Source organism: Gadus morhua, chromosome 16 (genome assembly GCF_902167405.1).
Source record: "Gadus morhua chromosome 16, gadMor3.0, whole genome shotgun sequence".
In the NCBI taxonomy this organism is placed as follows: Eukaryota; Metazoa; Chordata; class Actinopteri; order Gadiformes; family Gadidae; genus Gadus; species Gadus morhua.
The window spans coordinates 32,463,886-32,481,177 of NC_044063.1; the positions used below are offsets into that span (position 1 = coordinate 32,463,886).

The window sequence follows — 17,292 nt, forward strand, 5'->3', positions numbered from 1 at the left end:
CTTGTAAACTCCTACGAAACTGGAGGTAACGGTGCTTGTGATAAAGTTCCAACTTTAAAAACATAAAGATTGGGCTGAATTAATGAAGACCTATGCGATTTCACTTGAATTGGTCTGCTCTGTGTTTTTTTCTTCCTATTTTTTAAACAAAAATTAGGAATTTCTTGAGGATTACAGACTTCGGAGACAAGGACAGCACAACAAGCAGCAAGATTCCAGCAGCTGTGGGATTTTAGTGTTGAGGGTAAACATGTTTGTACTAATTGTACAGCCATTTATAAGTAACTTATTACTTATTAACTTACTGTTGCCATCTAAAATGCAATTTTGCAGTTTGCAGATGATTGATGAGGGGCAGTGGCATCAAACACTGCACGAGAGCGGTGCCATCAAAATAGTTTCGTAGTCAAAATCCATACAAATTCCCTCCCCTCAGTCACATAAGGTAACCTTAGCAGAAGTGTGTGTGGGTAATGTACTATAAAGTAAGGTTACTTTTTAAATTGTTAAACATAACTATTTATTACGCTTTTAATTCAGTCATTTGTTCAGTGCTACAGAAAACATAATGCTTTTAGTGTCTATATAGCATAAACAATAGGGAGGTATTTGTGACACATGTATATATTTAAGCATACTATGTATGTGGATACTTTTTTGAAATGTATTTTCTTTTTTATTCACAAATTATACATTTGTAGTGTACCATGATTTATTTACTCACAGAATGATTGGAGTTTTAAAAGCTTATGAAAACCATTGTTTCTAGGGAATGCAGAGGACTTTGTTGTGTGCTCCTTTGCCAAAGAGAATGCAGATGAGAGCATGATTGCAAAGGTAAAGTATAACGTAACGTGCTTGCGTCATGACGGCGGCCATCTTGGTAGGAAAACACAAGCGAAAACACAGGCGTCTTCTAGCAGCGAACACAATAGTGCGATACAAATGTCAGAATATTTCTCAAATTTAAGCGGTCCCGACAGGGGAAGATACCAGCAGAAAGTTAACCTGTTAGGTTTCGATCCCTACAAGCTGAAAAAGTCGGATTTTAGCGAGGATCATGACCTTTTACCGAGCGTAGATTAGGGGTTAAGGGTTCCTGGTAAAAACAAACTTAGAACTGCAGGCGCAAAAACTCTCGCAAAGAACCTCTCACTAATTGATTGAGCCCCAAAACTTACCAGTTATGAAGTGATTACCACAAATACGAGTGTTGGCGAGATTTATTTGGGCCATGTCGCCCCGGTAGATGTTCGAAATCCAAATCCACACGTCGATTTTTGACGAATGGTCAGTGACTTTGGCTTCAGTTTCTGACGCAAAAGGGTACCCTTGCGCTTCTTTTTTCGACGCATGGGGTTTTCAACTCGTTACAATGTAACCCCTTCACGGGGGACCCGATGGCTGCACATAGAGATGCTATGAGCATTCATCCCATTGGCTAACGGAGGACCTTGCGCTTCTTTTTTCGACGCAGGGGTTTTTCCACTCATTACAATGTAATCCCTCCACGGCAATATATGAAGCTATGAGCATTCATCCCATTGGCTAACGGAAGAGCCGATGGCTGCACATAGAGACGCTATGAGCATTCATCCCATTGGCTAACGCAGGACCATGTGCTTCTTTTTTCGACGCAGGGGGTTTTCCACTCATTGCAATGTAATCCCTCCACGGCAATGTATGAAGCTATGAGCATTCATTCATCCCATTGGCTAACGGAAGACCCGATGGCTGCACATTAACGGCGATTTATCTGTGACATTCCTCAACACAACTACACCAACGTGTCCTTGTTAATTACACAACATGTGTGGGTTAAGTTTATGGCCATCAGTTGTCCTGTTTTGTGCTTTGATTGTTCAAGTTCAAGATGTTCAAGATCATTTATTGTCATTTCAGCCATATACACAGTATACAGTGAAATGAAATAGCGTTTCCCAAAAACATAAGGTGCAACATAGAGCGACAATAATAACAAAAATCAACAACAACAACAACAACATGCTACAAATAACTGCAAACCAGTAAAGTCACTGTGTGGAATTTGTAGTGCGGGAATATAAATATAAATAAAAATATGACTATATGTCTGATTAGTGCGGGAATATAAATATGAATATAATAAATATGAATATAAAACAATAGTGCAATAGTGCATAAACCACGGGTAACAGAGATGATCAGATCTGTCCCTTAGAGTTGAGGAGTCGGATGGCCTGGGGGAAGAAGTTGTACTGTAGTCTGGTTGTGGCGGACCGGATGCTCCGGTACCTTCTGCCAGACGGAAGGGGGGAGAAGAATTTGTGTGAGGAGTGGGAGGGGTGGGAGGGGTCATCCACAATGCTGGTTGATTTGCGGATGCAGCGAGTGGTGTAAATGTCTGAGATGGTGGGGAGAGAGACGCCGATGATCTTCTCAGCTGTCCTCACTACTCGCTGCAGAATCTTGCGGTCAAGTTTGGTGCAGTTTCCGAACCAGGCAGTGATGCAGCTACCCAGGATGCTCTCTATGGTCCCTCTGTAAAAAGTGGTGAGAATGGGGGGTGGGAGGTGGGCTCTCTTCAGCCTTCTCAGGAAGTGGAGGCGCTGCTGGGCTTTCTTAACCGTGGAGCCGGTGTTGAGGGACCAGGTTAAGCTCTCGGCCAGGTGGACACCAAGGAATTTGGTGTTCTTCACGATCTCCACCGGGGAGCCATCAACGTCCAGCGGCTCGTGGCCCCTCTGTGCTCTTCTGAAGTCAACAAAAATCTCTTTGGTTTTGTCTACGTTCAGGGACAGGTTGTTGACTTTTCACCAGGTTAGCAGTTGTTTCACCTCCTCTCTGTAAGCTGACTCATCGTTCTTTTCTATCAGACCCACCACGGTCGTATCGTCGGCGAACTTGATGATGTGATTCGAGCCGTGTAGCGCCGTGCAGTCGTGCGTCAGTGGTGTGAACAGCAGTTGACTGAGCACACAGCCTTGAGGGGCCCCTGTGCTCAGAGTGGTGGTGTTGGAGGTGTTTTTCCCGATCCGGACTGTCTGGGGTCTCCCCGTCAGAAAGTCCAAGATCCAGTTGCAGAGGGAGATGTTCAGGCCCAGCAAGCCCTGCTTCGTGATCAGGTGCTGGGGGACGATTGTGTTGAATGCTGAACTGAAGTCTATGAACAGCATTCTAACATATGTGTCCTTTTTTTCCAGGTGGGTGAGTGCTAGGTGGAGGGTGGTTGAGATGGCGTCGTCGGTAGAGCGGTTTGCTCGATACGCAAACTGCAGGGGGTCTAGGGTGGGAGGCTCTTTATGTGCCTCTGGATCAGCCTCTCAAAGCACTTCATGATGGTAGAAGTGAGTGCTATGGGGCGGTAGTCGTTGAGGCAGGACACAGGTGACTTCTTCGACACAGGGACAATGGTGGTAGTTTTGAAGCACGATGGGACATTGGCGCTGCTCAGGGAGATGTTGAAGATGTCCGTGAGAACATCTGCCAGCTGGTCTGCACATCCTTTGAGCACACTCCCGGGAATGTTGTCTGGGCCAGCAGCCTTACGCGGATTCACTCTGCGCAGTGACTTTTTCACCTCAGCCGTGGTCAGACGTAGCACTTGTTCGTCGGGAGAGGGAATTTTCTTCTCCGCCACCACATCATTCTTTGCTTCAAATCGGGCGTAGAACACGTTCAGCGCATCAGGCAATGAGGCATCGCTGTCACAGGCTGGTGTAGATGTCCTGTAGTTGGTGATGGCTTGGATGCCCTGCCATAGCTGCCGTGTGTCTCCACTGTCTCTGAAGTGGCCGTGGATTTTCTGAGCATGTGCACGCTTAGCGTCCCTGATAGCCCTGGCCAGTATTGCCCTCGCTATGCTCAGAGCCTCCTTATCACCTGCTCTGAAGGCTATGTCTCGGGCTCTCAGCAGTGCACGTACCTCTGCAGTCATCCATGGCTTCTGGTTGGAGCGTGTGGTGATGGACTTGGTGACAGTGACGTCATCAGTGCACTTACTGATGTAACCAGTCACTGATGCTGTGTACTCCTCCAGGTCAATGAAGCCGTCGGTGGTTGCTGCTTCCCTAAACATATGCCAGTCGGTGCACTCAAAACAGTCCTGGAGGACAGAGATGGCTCCTGCTGGCCAGGTTTTCACCTGTTTCTTGGCTGGTCTGGAGCGTCTGACGAGCGGTCTGTATGCTGGGATCAGCTCGACGGAGATGTGATCCGAGTATCCGAGGTGGGGGCGGGGCTCAGCCCGGTACACACCGGTTACATTGGTGTAAACAAGGTCCAGCATGCTCGCCCCTCTCGTTAGGCTGCAGCCCCGTTGAAAAAAATAGAATTCCACCCGTGACCCTACACACTCAGGAGATTAATGATGTTTAAATTATTAGGACCATGAAGTCTTTATTTGCATGGGTTTACATTTCGTTCTGTGTAGCATGGAAAAATCTGAGAAACACTCCCATTCAGAATGCATTAGTTTACATTTCGTTCTTTGAAGCACGGTTATTTTTATTTATTTATTTATTTTCAGTTTTTGAGGAGCGGCTTCGATGCTATTTTTTCTGCAATAATCCAAAATCCAATGGAAAAACCTGTTGGCTTTTTGTCAAGGGAACCGAGGGCGACGCTCACTTCCGGGTTGGCCAACACACGTCATCCCTCCACCACTCTATACTGTAAAAACACATGTTCAAGTTGAATGATAATGCATGAATTTATTCTTTATTCTGCCATAGTAAATAAATGGCAGAAAATGGGCTGAGAACAAATTCGTATTTACGATATGTTCAATAAAACGTAATCACAGACTTACGTTTAGACAAACGTCATTGAGAATGCCGAATAGTTCTCTGGGAACGTAATTTTGAAAGTGTTGCTCTGTCTGTCTTGGTCTCTATAGCAACGACCTCAGCTACCCAGCACTGATCAAAAAAACGATTGTTTCTCTCAATCAAAGCACACACAGGACAACTGATGCCCATAAACTTAACCCACACATGTTGTGTAATTAACAAGGACACGTTGGTGTAGTTGTGTTGAGGAATGTCACAGATTTCACAGTAATATCGCCATTAATGTGCAGCCATCGGGACTTCCGTTAGCCAATGGGATGAATGAATGCTCATAGCTTCATACATTGCCGTGGAGGGATTACATTGCAATGAGTGGAAAACCCCCTGCGTCGAAAAAAGAATCACATGGTCCTGCGTTAGCCAATGGGATGAATGCTCATAGCGTCTCTGTGCAGCCATCGGCTCTTCCGTTAGCCAATGGGATGAATGCTCATAGCTTCATATATTGCCGTGGAGGGATTACATTGTAATGAGTGGTAAAACCCCTGCTTCGAAAAAAGAAGCGCAAGGTCCTCCGTTAGCCAATGGGATGAATGCTCATAGCGTCTCTATGTGCAGCCATCGGGTCCCCCGTGAAGGGGTTACATTGTAACGAGTTGAAAACCCCATGCGTCGAAAAAAGAAGCGCAAGGGTACCCTTTTGCGTCAAAAACTGAAGCCAAAGTCACTGACCGTTCGTCAAAAATCGACGCGTTCGGAGTGAGAATGTGTTGGGTACTCCTATCTTAAATAAAGACATTATGAACAAGCATCAAAATATGCTCCCCATATTCTTACAGTGTACATAGGGTGAGTAGTGGTTTAAAATAATGTCAAAGACGTTATAAACAAGCATGTATTTCAGATACTCACCATTTAACTTGAATTTTGAAGCATACCTCCTAAAGGTTTAATTTCTGGGACTTATCAAAGACATCCGGGAATGTTCCCAGCGGCAGGAGGTCAAACGATTGTTTCAAGCTTTCCCCCATAGCTTTACAAACACAAGTATTTAGAATTCATGTTACACGATAAATATCTTGTTATAACAAGACAAGATGTCCCCCCCACCTCCCCCTCAACCGCCGAAATCTTTCTCCGCTCCCAGAGTAGACCCGTAAAGATAACACATATATCATCTTATTTCGACATTCATCAGAAGTGTGCACATATTTACGTGCTTAGTAGGGCTGTAACGATACGTGTATCAAACCGAAAATCGCGATACTCAAAGCCACGAACCTGTCTCGCGGTGTGAGAAGGCAGAAGCGTGATATGCCCTTTCTAACTCTTCGGTCAAATTGTCTGATTGAAATTTGCTAATAATTAGCAAAGTAAATAATAGTCTGCTGACAGCGCCCCCTCCTATCGATGCCGTAAATATGTGACGAGATGCCCTCTCTTTGATTACACAGCTCTCCGTGGCTACGGAGGATTGCATTTCTCCACAGCCGTCGAAGTCCTCATATGCGATATGAACGACATTTATCCAGATTGGGCCAAGCGCGAAAAAAATTGCCTGTGTGATCCTGTCTCTATTGTTTTGTGTGATTTGACTGGCAGTTTGTCTGCTTATAGGTCGGAATGAAGCGGCCACCGATTATTGACAGGATGGGTACTTTATTCTACCGGACTCGTTCGCTTCTTCACTAGACACACGCGCTACCGCTCGCTCTCCTCGCTCGTCCACTCACTCGCTGACGTCACTCACACACGCATACGCACACTGCCATTCTCGCGCATACACATATGCTACTCGTAACACTATGCCTCGTTATTGCGACGTTCATGTTTTTCCTCATCTATTGAAAGTTAGGCTATTAAACTTGTTGCATTCTATACGGCCTGATTATGTCATTATTTAAGCTACATAGCCTAATAAGAAGCGCTAATAAGGATATTTGAATAAACCAACCAAACAGTTAAAGGGGCCCTATTATGCCTACCAGCAAAAAGCATCCTCCAACTGCAATCTTTGGTTATTTCTTTATTAATTTAGCTATACTTTAATAGTATTCTTTCGGTTCAAATCTGTTCAGTGTTCCAAATTATTTGTTATTAAATGTTACGTTAAGATAATTGGTATTTAAGTGTTGTTTAAATAAAATGCTTTTTAAATTTAAAAGAATCGTGGGATGTATCGAACCGTGGGTCAAAAATCGTGATACAAACCGAATCGTGAATTTGTGTATCGTTACAGCCCTAGTGCTTAGAGGTGAAAATGCGCAATGTTAAACATATGTGTAAGATAATTTGGCAGTTAAAAACATGTTTTAAAGAAAATACTCTATGAGCGTAAAAGGTAGCCGAAACTGATGGATCAGAAACTGATGGATCAGGATCGGGTTTTTCAAGATGCGCATGCGCAGAACCACTAGGTAGCAGAATTTGATGGGTAGCAGAAATTGGAAGAACAACTGTACTCCTGCTATCTTAAATAAAGACGTTATAAACAAGCATCAAAATATGCTCCCCATATTCATACAGTGTACATAGGGTGAGTAGTGACGTAAAATAACGTGATTCTGCAGTGGGAGCATTATTTGATAGAGGCGATTGTTTTACAGATCACATGCGCCCTACCTCACATTTGTGACGTAAGGTAGCATTTTCTGATGGGTAGCATGAATTGATAGACTCCGCTATCGAGTGGCACTACGGTAGCAAAAGTTGGATTACAAAGTCTGTAAATTCCGCATCGCAAAACAAGCCTTTACATTCGCCATATTAACGCTATGTACGTACCGCGGTACACCTCTGTAACCGCTCCTAAGTGCCTGTACCTTGACGGTTCGGTACAAATACGTGTACCGTTACACCCCTAGTTCATGGGCATGTGCGTGCTTGCGTGTGTTTTTACCTGCGCGTGTGCCGAAGGCGGAGCCGTTAAACGTCTTACCAGTGCATGTGTGTGTGTGTGTGTGTTTGTGTGTGTGTGTGTGTGTGTGTGTGTGTGTACGCTTCCGTGTATATGTCGCTGCCTTTGTGTTGACGTACAGTGTGTGCGCGTGCTTGTTTGTGTGTGTGTGTGCGAATGTGTGTTAGTTTCCGTGTATGTTCATGCGCATGTGCGTGCTTGAGGTGTATATATACCTTCGCGCTTGGCACATGCCCACTTGAGTAACATGAGTTACTGGTGCGACAGGCCTGCTATTATAGTAGTACGTTTTTCTTTTTAATTATAATTATTGTATGTCCAGTATTCTATTTCATTTACAGCTATTATTATTATCTCTTAATTTTATGCTAATTATTACTATTACTTATTACTGGCAATGAATAATTCATTGCCAGCAACTGCTGCTGGAATTGTTGTGCATATGACAAGTAAACCTGCTACCTCCCGGCCTCCCCGCATCTGCCTGCCACTGATAAGTGCTGCATTCTCGCACATACAATAACGCAGTTTGCACAATCTGATTGACAGGCAAGATGGATTCCCTGAACCCATTAAAAAATAAATTTGATCAATGGACGGTAATCCAGGAGAGGTCTGAAATTATTTTATGCAGCAGGGGGCGCGGTCAACTTCAGAGAGCATTTATTACACTAAAATGATAGCTCTGCTGTGCTTTGGCCCTTTAACCTCTAAGGGGATTTCCCTAGTCTGAAAAAATGTTTCTGTGTCAAACATATTTAAATGTTGCAAGCTTTCTTTTTACTAAATCAAAACCAAGCAGAAACTAGATTTGTCCAGAATTCTGAAGAACACAATAAATAATGTGTGCTACAGCATACCGTACGTACCATTCTACTATACTCTAGGTTCTGTACTGCAGTACCACATCCTGAAACAAGGGACCGCGACTGAAGGGTTAAGTGGCAGCAGTAAACCACAGTAGGGGATGGAAGGCCACTGGGGCCTTATAGATTGACATTATAAACTTCATAATATTTATAATGTTTAACAAGGCGCACTATGTATGTAGCCTGGTCCTACCAGACCATCGTACTTCATTTCATTTGTACAGAAGGTCTAGAAGTGCTCAATTGACAAACGTTCACTCACTTGGAGGCGGGTGTCTGTAGAAGTTTTAAAATGATTGGATCTGCCCAGTGTCACTCTGGATCTGCCATAACCAATCGCATAGTGTTTGGTCGAGACGTATGTCATGCGACGGGACCGGCTCCTTCACCACTAACGGAGCCAGCTGGAAAATCGAACTTTTCCCGAACCCGGTGGGGAGAAGCGCCACAACATCACGGCCACCAACAAAACTCTGCAGAGCTTGTTCTTGCTCCGGCTATAAATGATTGATTTTCTGCAGCGATCCCTCAACAGACCGAATAGCTTCTCTCGTATCCTTCTCCATTGTCTTCCTCTGACTACAACTGAAACTGGCGCGCGACCCAGACGTCATCGTTCTCAGCCACTCCCTCTGTTCGCTGATTGGACCGCCAGAAATCTGGTTTCCATGGAACGCATTCATATTAAGCAGACCCAGACCTAGTACTGAAGTGAAATTAAAATTTAGCGGAAGTAGGTAGGTGGGCGGTGCCAGGCTACTATGTATGTGCTGCCGGCCAACATACCTGCAGGGCTGTGTAACTCTGAAACATCATAACAGCTTCCTCGGGGTGAATTAGCCCATTACCCGAAAGGAAAGTGGAACACATGAAGTAGTTTCTAATTTTAAACTTTGCTTTTTTTGCTTGAGCAAGAACTTGTCGGAGCGTTATCTGTTGAGGCAGTGGAGCTTAAACTGGTCTGTCTATGGAGAGCAAGGTCAATATGATATAGTAGTGATGGGCAGTGGGTAGGGCTGCAACTAACGATTAATTTAATAATCGATTAATCGATGAATCGGATCAAAAAAGAAACATTTGTTTTTGTAACTTTATTAAAAAAAACTGAACATTACTTCAAATTCACAGTGCAGACTGAATTGTAAAAACACCAGGTTATTGCTCCAACGTCGCGGAACAATTAAAAGTAATATTAAATGATGTATTACTTTTAATGACATAACTGGGATAACATAAAAAAAAATAAGATCTTTAACCGGTAAATACTAACGGTTAAAAATAAATTAAACCATCTTAATTTCTCTCAGATGACAGGAGATTGTTAATTTTTATTTCATTTTCGAGACTCCTTAACGATCCAAGTGTATATTCTTAACACTATTGATACTTTTCTATTATTTTGTTGAAATGTATTATTGCTTTAATTGCTGATAAGATGATCATAGCTCAAGATAATAGGATGTTAAAGAGGTCATAATTCCATCTTTACTATCTATTTTATATTGCTGGGAAAACAAGTTTTTGGCAAAATATCAAATTTCTCTTTTTTTTTGTGTTGCATTTGAACACAACAATCATATTACTGAGCCGACCTGAAGCCAACTAGCTCTATAACCTGCCAATTTTAACATGGATTTAAAAACAGGAATACTATATATATTTTTTTTTTTTTTGATTCGTTGTTGCAGCCCTAGTAGTGGGTTTGGTCTGGGGTTCGGACATGTTTGTGTGTGTGTGTGTGTGTGTGTGTGTGTGTGTGTGTGTGTGTGTGTGTGTGTGTGTGTGTTAGGGCTGGGCGATATGGACCAAAACTCATATTTCGATATTTTCTGTTCGAATGGCAACATACGATATTATAACGATATTTTGAACAAAACAGGTAAAGTGTGTAGTTTTAACTCCACGCCACTATCAACCATTTATTTAGTGTTTTCTTTTTTTTTTGCTCAACGAAGCATAGCTGTGCTTTATCAACAGATATGTAAGGGATAATGTAAAGAACGCCGGTCATTATCGGGAAAATAAGCAGGGCGAACAGGACACCGACCTAAAGGGGCTTATTTTCAATAATGACCGACGACGTTCTATACATTATCCCGATTATTACACGGCTACTTGCCTAAACGAAAAAATAACTTCATGGTGTGTCTTTTTACAATTTATTTGTAACCAGCATTCGTAGTGTTGATCAGCAGAGAAATAGTCCGCCAAAGACGTTGACGTCGCATGTTACCGGACTATTTGCGGAGTGATACCAAAGACGTCATCAGAGACAAAAAATCCTGTTTTCCTTGACAGCCTCTTCTATAAAATGAATAATTTTAGCTTGTGCGTGCCCGTGCCCGCGATAAATCACACACAAGCTAAAATCATTCAAATTAATGTGCTTTATTTTTATCTTGCACTATTGGAGCACGTACTACTTTCTTGCGTTCTGCCTCTGACTACGAGATGGTTAGTGTTACAACTTTCTGCTGTCGGCTCCCAGACATGTTCCCTCCAGGGCCGATCATCTCTCAGGGGCAACACACCCTTCACTTTGACCGGCAGTGGGTCTGCTTATAGGTCGGAATATGGTCGGAATGAAGCGGCCACCGATTCTTGCCGGGTGCTTTATTCTTTTACACACAACCGGACTTGATCATTACTTCACTAAACTTACATGCACGCTACCGCTCGCTCGTCCACTGCACACACACACACACACACACACACACACACACACACACACACACACACACACACACACACACACACACACACACACACACACACACACACACACACACACACACACAGAGTGATATGCGCACCAGATACTTTCTCGTGCGAACCAGATACTTTCTCGTGCGCACCAGATACTTTCTCGTGCTCACGAGAAACGTTTTGTTGCGATGCGAAACGTCCGTGGGTGGGAGAACGCTGTGTACATATAAGGGGCGGGATTGAGCAGCTGAACATGGTTTGTAGGCTCAGAGAGCAGCGGTCAGCTTTATAAAATAGCGCTCGCAAGGCAACATCAAAATAATATATAATATACCGGTATGGCGATATTGTCTCAACTACATATCGCTTTCAAAAATATACCGGTATAATTTTAAAAGCGGTATATCGCCCAGCCCTAGTGTGTGTGTGTGTGTGTGTGTTCACTCACAGGCTTCTCGTCGCCGTCGAGGACGTCTTCCTTGGTGAACAGCCTCATGCAGTCCATCAGGCTCACCTCACTGTAGCCCTTCTGGGCACAAACACAGTGGCAGCGACATTACAGACACGCACAGGCACGCCCGCACACAATCACGCAGACATTCACAGACAGCACAGAAGCCAGGGGCAGCACAGAGATCAAAACAGGATGGACGGAGAGACAGTATGTTGTTAAGACGATGCTGTGAAGGAACATCAATGCTAACAGAAGGAGGTTGACCTTTACAGAGAGCTAGCCTTTACTCCAAGGTCACTCACATAAGGAATAATCCCACCCATGCACGGACACATGTACACACACAGATACATACACACACACAAACCCATAAACACACACATACATACTTCTTCTCCAAATGATTAAAAGTATAATGGCGTTATGACCTGACCAGAAATGATTTGTATGTAAGGCCAGAATCCATCCGTCCATATTTTACGCTGTGCATAATGGAAGGTAACTGTGCTACATTTGTGCGTTGTGTGTGTTCTCTCACCTTGGCGATAGGCAGCGAGAGATCCCAGAAGGGGTCGAAGACTGTTGAACAGAAGCCACAATGACTGCAGGTTAGCGAGCTTCTCAGCTGGCCCACAAACAGGTCTGTGGACACACAGGAGAAGAAAGGTTATTCAACACACACACACACACACACACACACACACACACACACACACACACACACACACACACACACACACACACACACACACACACACACACACACACACACACAAAAGCACATGGCAAAATATTTTCATGGTTAACAAACGTTTATTAACTGACAACATTCATATGAATGTATATGGGATATTCAAGCATGCTTTGGATGGTCAACCACAATCATCAGCTGTGTTGACCGTCTATATCAGGCTCACGCTTTGATTTGACACTTGGTGTACAGTTATTTTACTCACCAACTATTTTACTGTCCTCTCGCTCCAGGTATTTGCTCCACATCTTTTTCCCTTTCTCCTCGTCCCTAAAGACATGTGGACAACAACATTGCAGTTAACTTAGCTGCCAGAGGTTACCCTTAGCTCACTTGTGATCAAGGGCCGTGATGGTATCTCTTCACTGGCTGATAACATGATTCTCACAAATAACAAGGGCTGGACATAAAAACAGAGTGACGTAGGAGAGGGGAAACAAACATGTGTACTAAATGTTTAAGCACTGTTTAAATGCTACATCTCTCCTTTGAAATCTGATATTTTATGGATGTTTTCAGGTGCAGATTGTCTGTCCAGTAGCCACCGTGCACAGCATTGGAATTTGGCTGTGGCTAGCTGATATGCTATGCTAAATTCACTCAGCTAACAACTATGGAATTTTAGCATTGGTGGTGATATACTCTTGTCCTTTCTGAAAGGAAATTTAATTAAAACCAAACCACGTGGACTGAAAACGATGTGACCGTTTAAGGTAGCCCTGAAATATAGCCTCTATCCTAGCCCTGACATAAAGCCTCTATCCTAGGCCTGACATATAGCCTTTATCCTAGCCCTGAAATATAGCCTCTATCCATACCTAGCCCTGAAATATAGCCTCTATCCTATCCCTGAAATATAGCCTCTATCCTAGCTCTGACATATAGGGCCCTATTTTAACGGTCTGAAACGCAAGTGAGAAGGGCTAGCGATGTTGCTATTTTACTAGGGGTGTAACGGTACACGTATTTGTACCGAAATGTCATGGTACAGGCACTTCGGTGCGGTTACAGGTGTCAGGTGTACCGCGGGACGTAAATGTGGCGTACATAGCGTTAAAGGTTGGGTATGGAACAGTGGCGGCTGGTGAATTTTATTATAGGGGGGGCAGAAAGTTTGTAAACCAAATCCCTGTAGGGGGGTCTGGGGCCCTCCTCCCCCCGAAGATCTTTTTGTGTTTTTCATATAAAAATGAAGCATTAAAGACAAAATGGAACATTTGCCCCTAAAGACAAAATAGAACATTTCCTTACAAAGACGAATGGAGCCGGGGAACTAAGTTTTTACTTCATTTATTTGCCTTGTAGAATTCAGCAAGATTAAAAGTGCAAATACATCAATAATAATTGGGAATTACCGGTATACACAAGTTAACATTCTCTCTCTGTCTCTATCTGTATGTGTGTTTGTGAGAGAGTGAGAGTGAGAGAATGTGATTCTAAAAGAGGTGAGTGTGTTACGGACAATCTATTGTGTTGGTAACTTCACTCATAAATCCATCTACAGTTAAGTATGCATTTAGACAAATACGATAAAATATCAATATAATATGTGCAACCTTTAATGTGTGGTTGTTCAAGACACACTGAAGACATGATGCCACCTTAGGTTTGCAGAGAACTATATACAAGATACACACTGAAGGCATGATGCCACCATAGGTTGGCGGGCGCGTTCACGTATTTTGAAAGTTGAAATATTTCAACTTTTCGGCAGCAAACGCGTGATGATAGCCAATCAGCGTTCAACAGCGTTGCCACTGACTGAGTGAAATGCCGTAACAGCCAATCAGTGTTACTCCCTTGGAGTGACCTAGAGTTCACTACCGTTACATTTATTTAGTAACTCGAAAAACCCACAAATTAGCTTTCTGTAGTGTAGTTGTGTTTACAGTTAAACTAAACTATGAGTATGCTAAAGGGCTAGAATAACAACCCCAAACAAAACCCAGTTGGGTGACAGGCAGCACCAGCCTTCCAGGCTCCGAATGGTCTCCCGAAACGACGGGCATTCCAACGTCTCTCCCTCTTCCACAACAGGTAAAGACATGCAATGCTCGTAATGTCGGCCATGGTTGTGAATGAATTCAGAAGCACCGCGAGCAAAACATTTGCTGCGCCGCAAAACCATTGCTGCGCCACAAAACTTGATTTGCTGCGCCGCAAAACTTCGGCGACAACGCGTTCGGGCAGCAAATGCATCTTTTGGTGTGAACGCAGGGTTAGAGTCAATGGAGAAGGCTTGGGCGATTTTCCACGTCGATGAATTCGCCCATAGAGGCGGGACCATTTGAAACGCAACTTGAATCTGACGATTCTGATTGGACAATGACAGATATTAGGTCTACAACACTGAAAACTACTTTTGCCGTGATAGAATAAAAAAAATAAAATAATCCTCTTTCTCCCAGTTGGTAGTGCGTCGCCCCAATCGTATGCATTTAGACAAATACGATAAAATATCAATATAATATGTGCAACCTTTTATGTGTGGTTGTTCAAGACACACTGAAGACATGATGCCACCTTAGGTTTGCAGAGAACTATATACAAGATACACACTGAAGGCATGATGCCACCATAGGTTGGCAGCGAACTATATACAATATACACACTGAAGGCATGATGCCACCATAGGTTGGCAGAGAACTATATACAATATGCACACTGAAGGCATGATGCCACCATAGGTTTGCAGAGAACTATATACAACATACACACTGAAGGCATGATGCCACCATAGGTTTGCAGAGAACTATATACAATATATTTCATTTCCAATTTTTCTGAATTGGATCGTCGACTAAAAGGAACTTCTTTGAGAGACGAAACGGAATTGCACACGTTTGCAGCCATGTTGAAATCAGCAAGTGACTTGATCGAAGATATCCCTTCGCGCTCTTTGCTCAGTTACGTATGACGCAAGCACGTTAGGGCGAGTCCCAAATCCCCATTGAAAATGCATTGAAGGCTCAATTTCCGAAAAAAAAAGTTTTAACATTACCCTGCGTTCACACCAAAAGATGCAAAAAGTTGCCGCGCAGCACGATCCCATTCAAAGTGAATGTAGAGACGCGTTGCGGGTTTGCTGCCGGAGCACTTGCTGCCGAGAAAACCGGCAGCAAAATTTGATTTGCGGTGCGGCAAAATTTGATTTGCAGCGCCCGTGCCCGCTGCCGGGCACGGGCGGCGGGCGCGTTCACGTATTTTGAAAGTTGAAATATTTCAACTTTTCGGCAGCAAACGCGTGATGATAGCCAATCAGCGTTCAACAGCGTTGCCACTGACTGAGTGAAATGCCGTAACAGCCAATCAGTGTTACTCCCTTGGAGTGACCTAGAGTTCACTACCGTTACATTTATTTAGTAACTCGAAAAACCCACAAATTAGCTTTCTGTAGTGTAGTTGTGTTTACAGTTAAACTAAACTATGAGTATGCTAAAGGGCTAGAATAACAACCCCAAACAAAACCCAGTTGGGTGACAGGCAGCACCAGCCTTCCAGGCTCCGAATGGTCTCCCGAAACGACGGGCATTCCAACGTCTCTCCCTCTTCCACAACAGGTAAAGACATGCAATGCTCGTAATGTCGGCCATGGTTGTGAATGAATTCAGAAGCACCGCGAGCAAAACATTTGCTGCGCCGCAAAACCATTGCTGCGCCGCAAAACTTGATTTGCTGCGCCGCAAAACTTCGGCGACAACGCGTTCGGGCAGCAAATGCATCTTTTGGTGTGAACGCAGGGTTAGAGTCAATGGAGAAGGCTTGGGCGATTTTCCACGTCGATGAATTCGCCCATAGAGGCGGGACCATTTGAAACGCAACTTGAATCTGACGATTCTGATTGGACAATGACAGATATTAGGTCTACAACACTGAAAACTACTTTTGCCGTGATAGAATAAAAAAAATAAACCCAGTTGGTAGTGCGTCGCCCCAATCGACCCTATACACCGTCCGCCCCTGGTATGGAATTCTCTTTTTTGGCCATTTTTGCAAAATTACTTGAAATCCTTATCATAACCCACTTACAGCCACTGAGTTAGAAGTACTGACATGAAAATTAAACAAGTCAATCATCTGTGGAACGGGCAGGGCTCGAAAAACTCCAGCCAATGATTTCCAGACCCACCGAATGGCATTGGACAGTAAGTACGTCAATCAAACGGTCGTACTGCACTCCGCCTCCCCCGCTCCCTGCGCGTGACCCCTTCGTGCACGTACTCAAAGCTTGTGACCCAGAGCAGGCTTCTGTTTGTTGTTATCCTGCGGTAGCTACTGGAGCTAGCTAACTAGCTAACGAGCTGTTCGCTCGTGTATGATTGCGCGTCCATGTACTTGGAATGGGTGGAATAGGAGTCAGCGTTGTAGGAGAGGGGCTAGGACCATTTGAGTTGTGTATTTTTTAAATCTGCTGGCGTTTCGCAAATCCCATACCCAACCTTTAATATGGCGAATGTAAAGGCTTGTTTTGCGATGCCGAATTTAAAACTTGAAGTCGGAGTTCCACCCGGACCATTTAGCCAAAGTATACTAATATACCTTTCTGTCGTTACACGCATGCAGTCCGGAACTTATCAACCCCAGCGTCCTCGTTTGCTGAGCGATGTCAACGTCTTTGGTGGACTATTTCTCTGCTGATCAACACTACGAATGCTGGTAACAAATAAAGTAAAAAGACACACCGTGTGAAGTCATATTTTTGACGTGTCTAGTTCACCGTCATGCAGGCTGTGTTCAGTAAAATAAATAAATAAATAGCGATCTGTTTTCGACGGATGTAGATCTATCTTCCTAAGCCCACGTTGAAATAATTTTGATGTTGAATG

The 17,292-nt window shown here is 43.8% G+C and overlaps 1 protein-coding gene across 11 annotated transcripts in view; it reads right to left on the reverse strand.

The window, feature by feature from the left end:
* Positions 1–17,292, reverse strand: part of usp2a (ubiquitin specific peptidase 2a) — a 119,397-nt gene that overhangs the window by 17,376 nt on the left and 84,729 nt on the right. For 9 of the 11 annotated variants that reach the window (XM_030381197.1, XM_030381198.1, XM_030381202.1 and 6 more), the window contains 3 exons: positions 12,672–12,736; positions 12,254–12,357; positions 11,710–11,790 (listed from right to left, as the gene is read on the reverse strand). In XM_030381197.1, the coding sequence (XP_030237057.1) occupies positions 11,710–11,790; positions 12,254–12,357; positions 12,672–12,736 (250 nt within the window). The remainder of the gene's footprint in view (positions 1–11,709; positions 11,791–12,253; positions 12,358–12,671; positions 12,737–17,292) is intronic. The other 2 variants (XM_030381200.1, XM_030381204.1) reach the window with 1 other exon arrangement.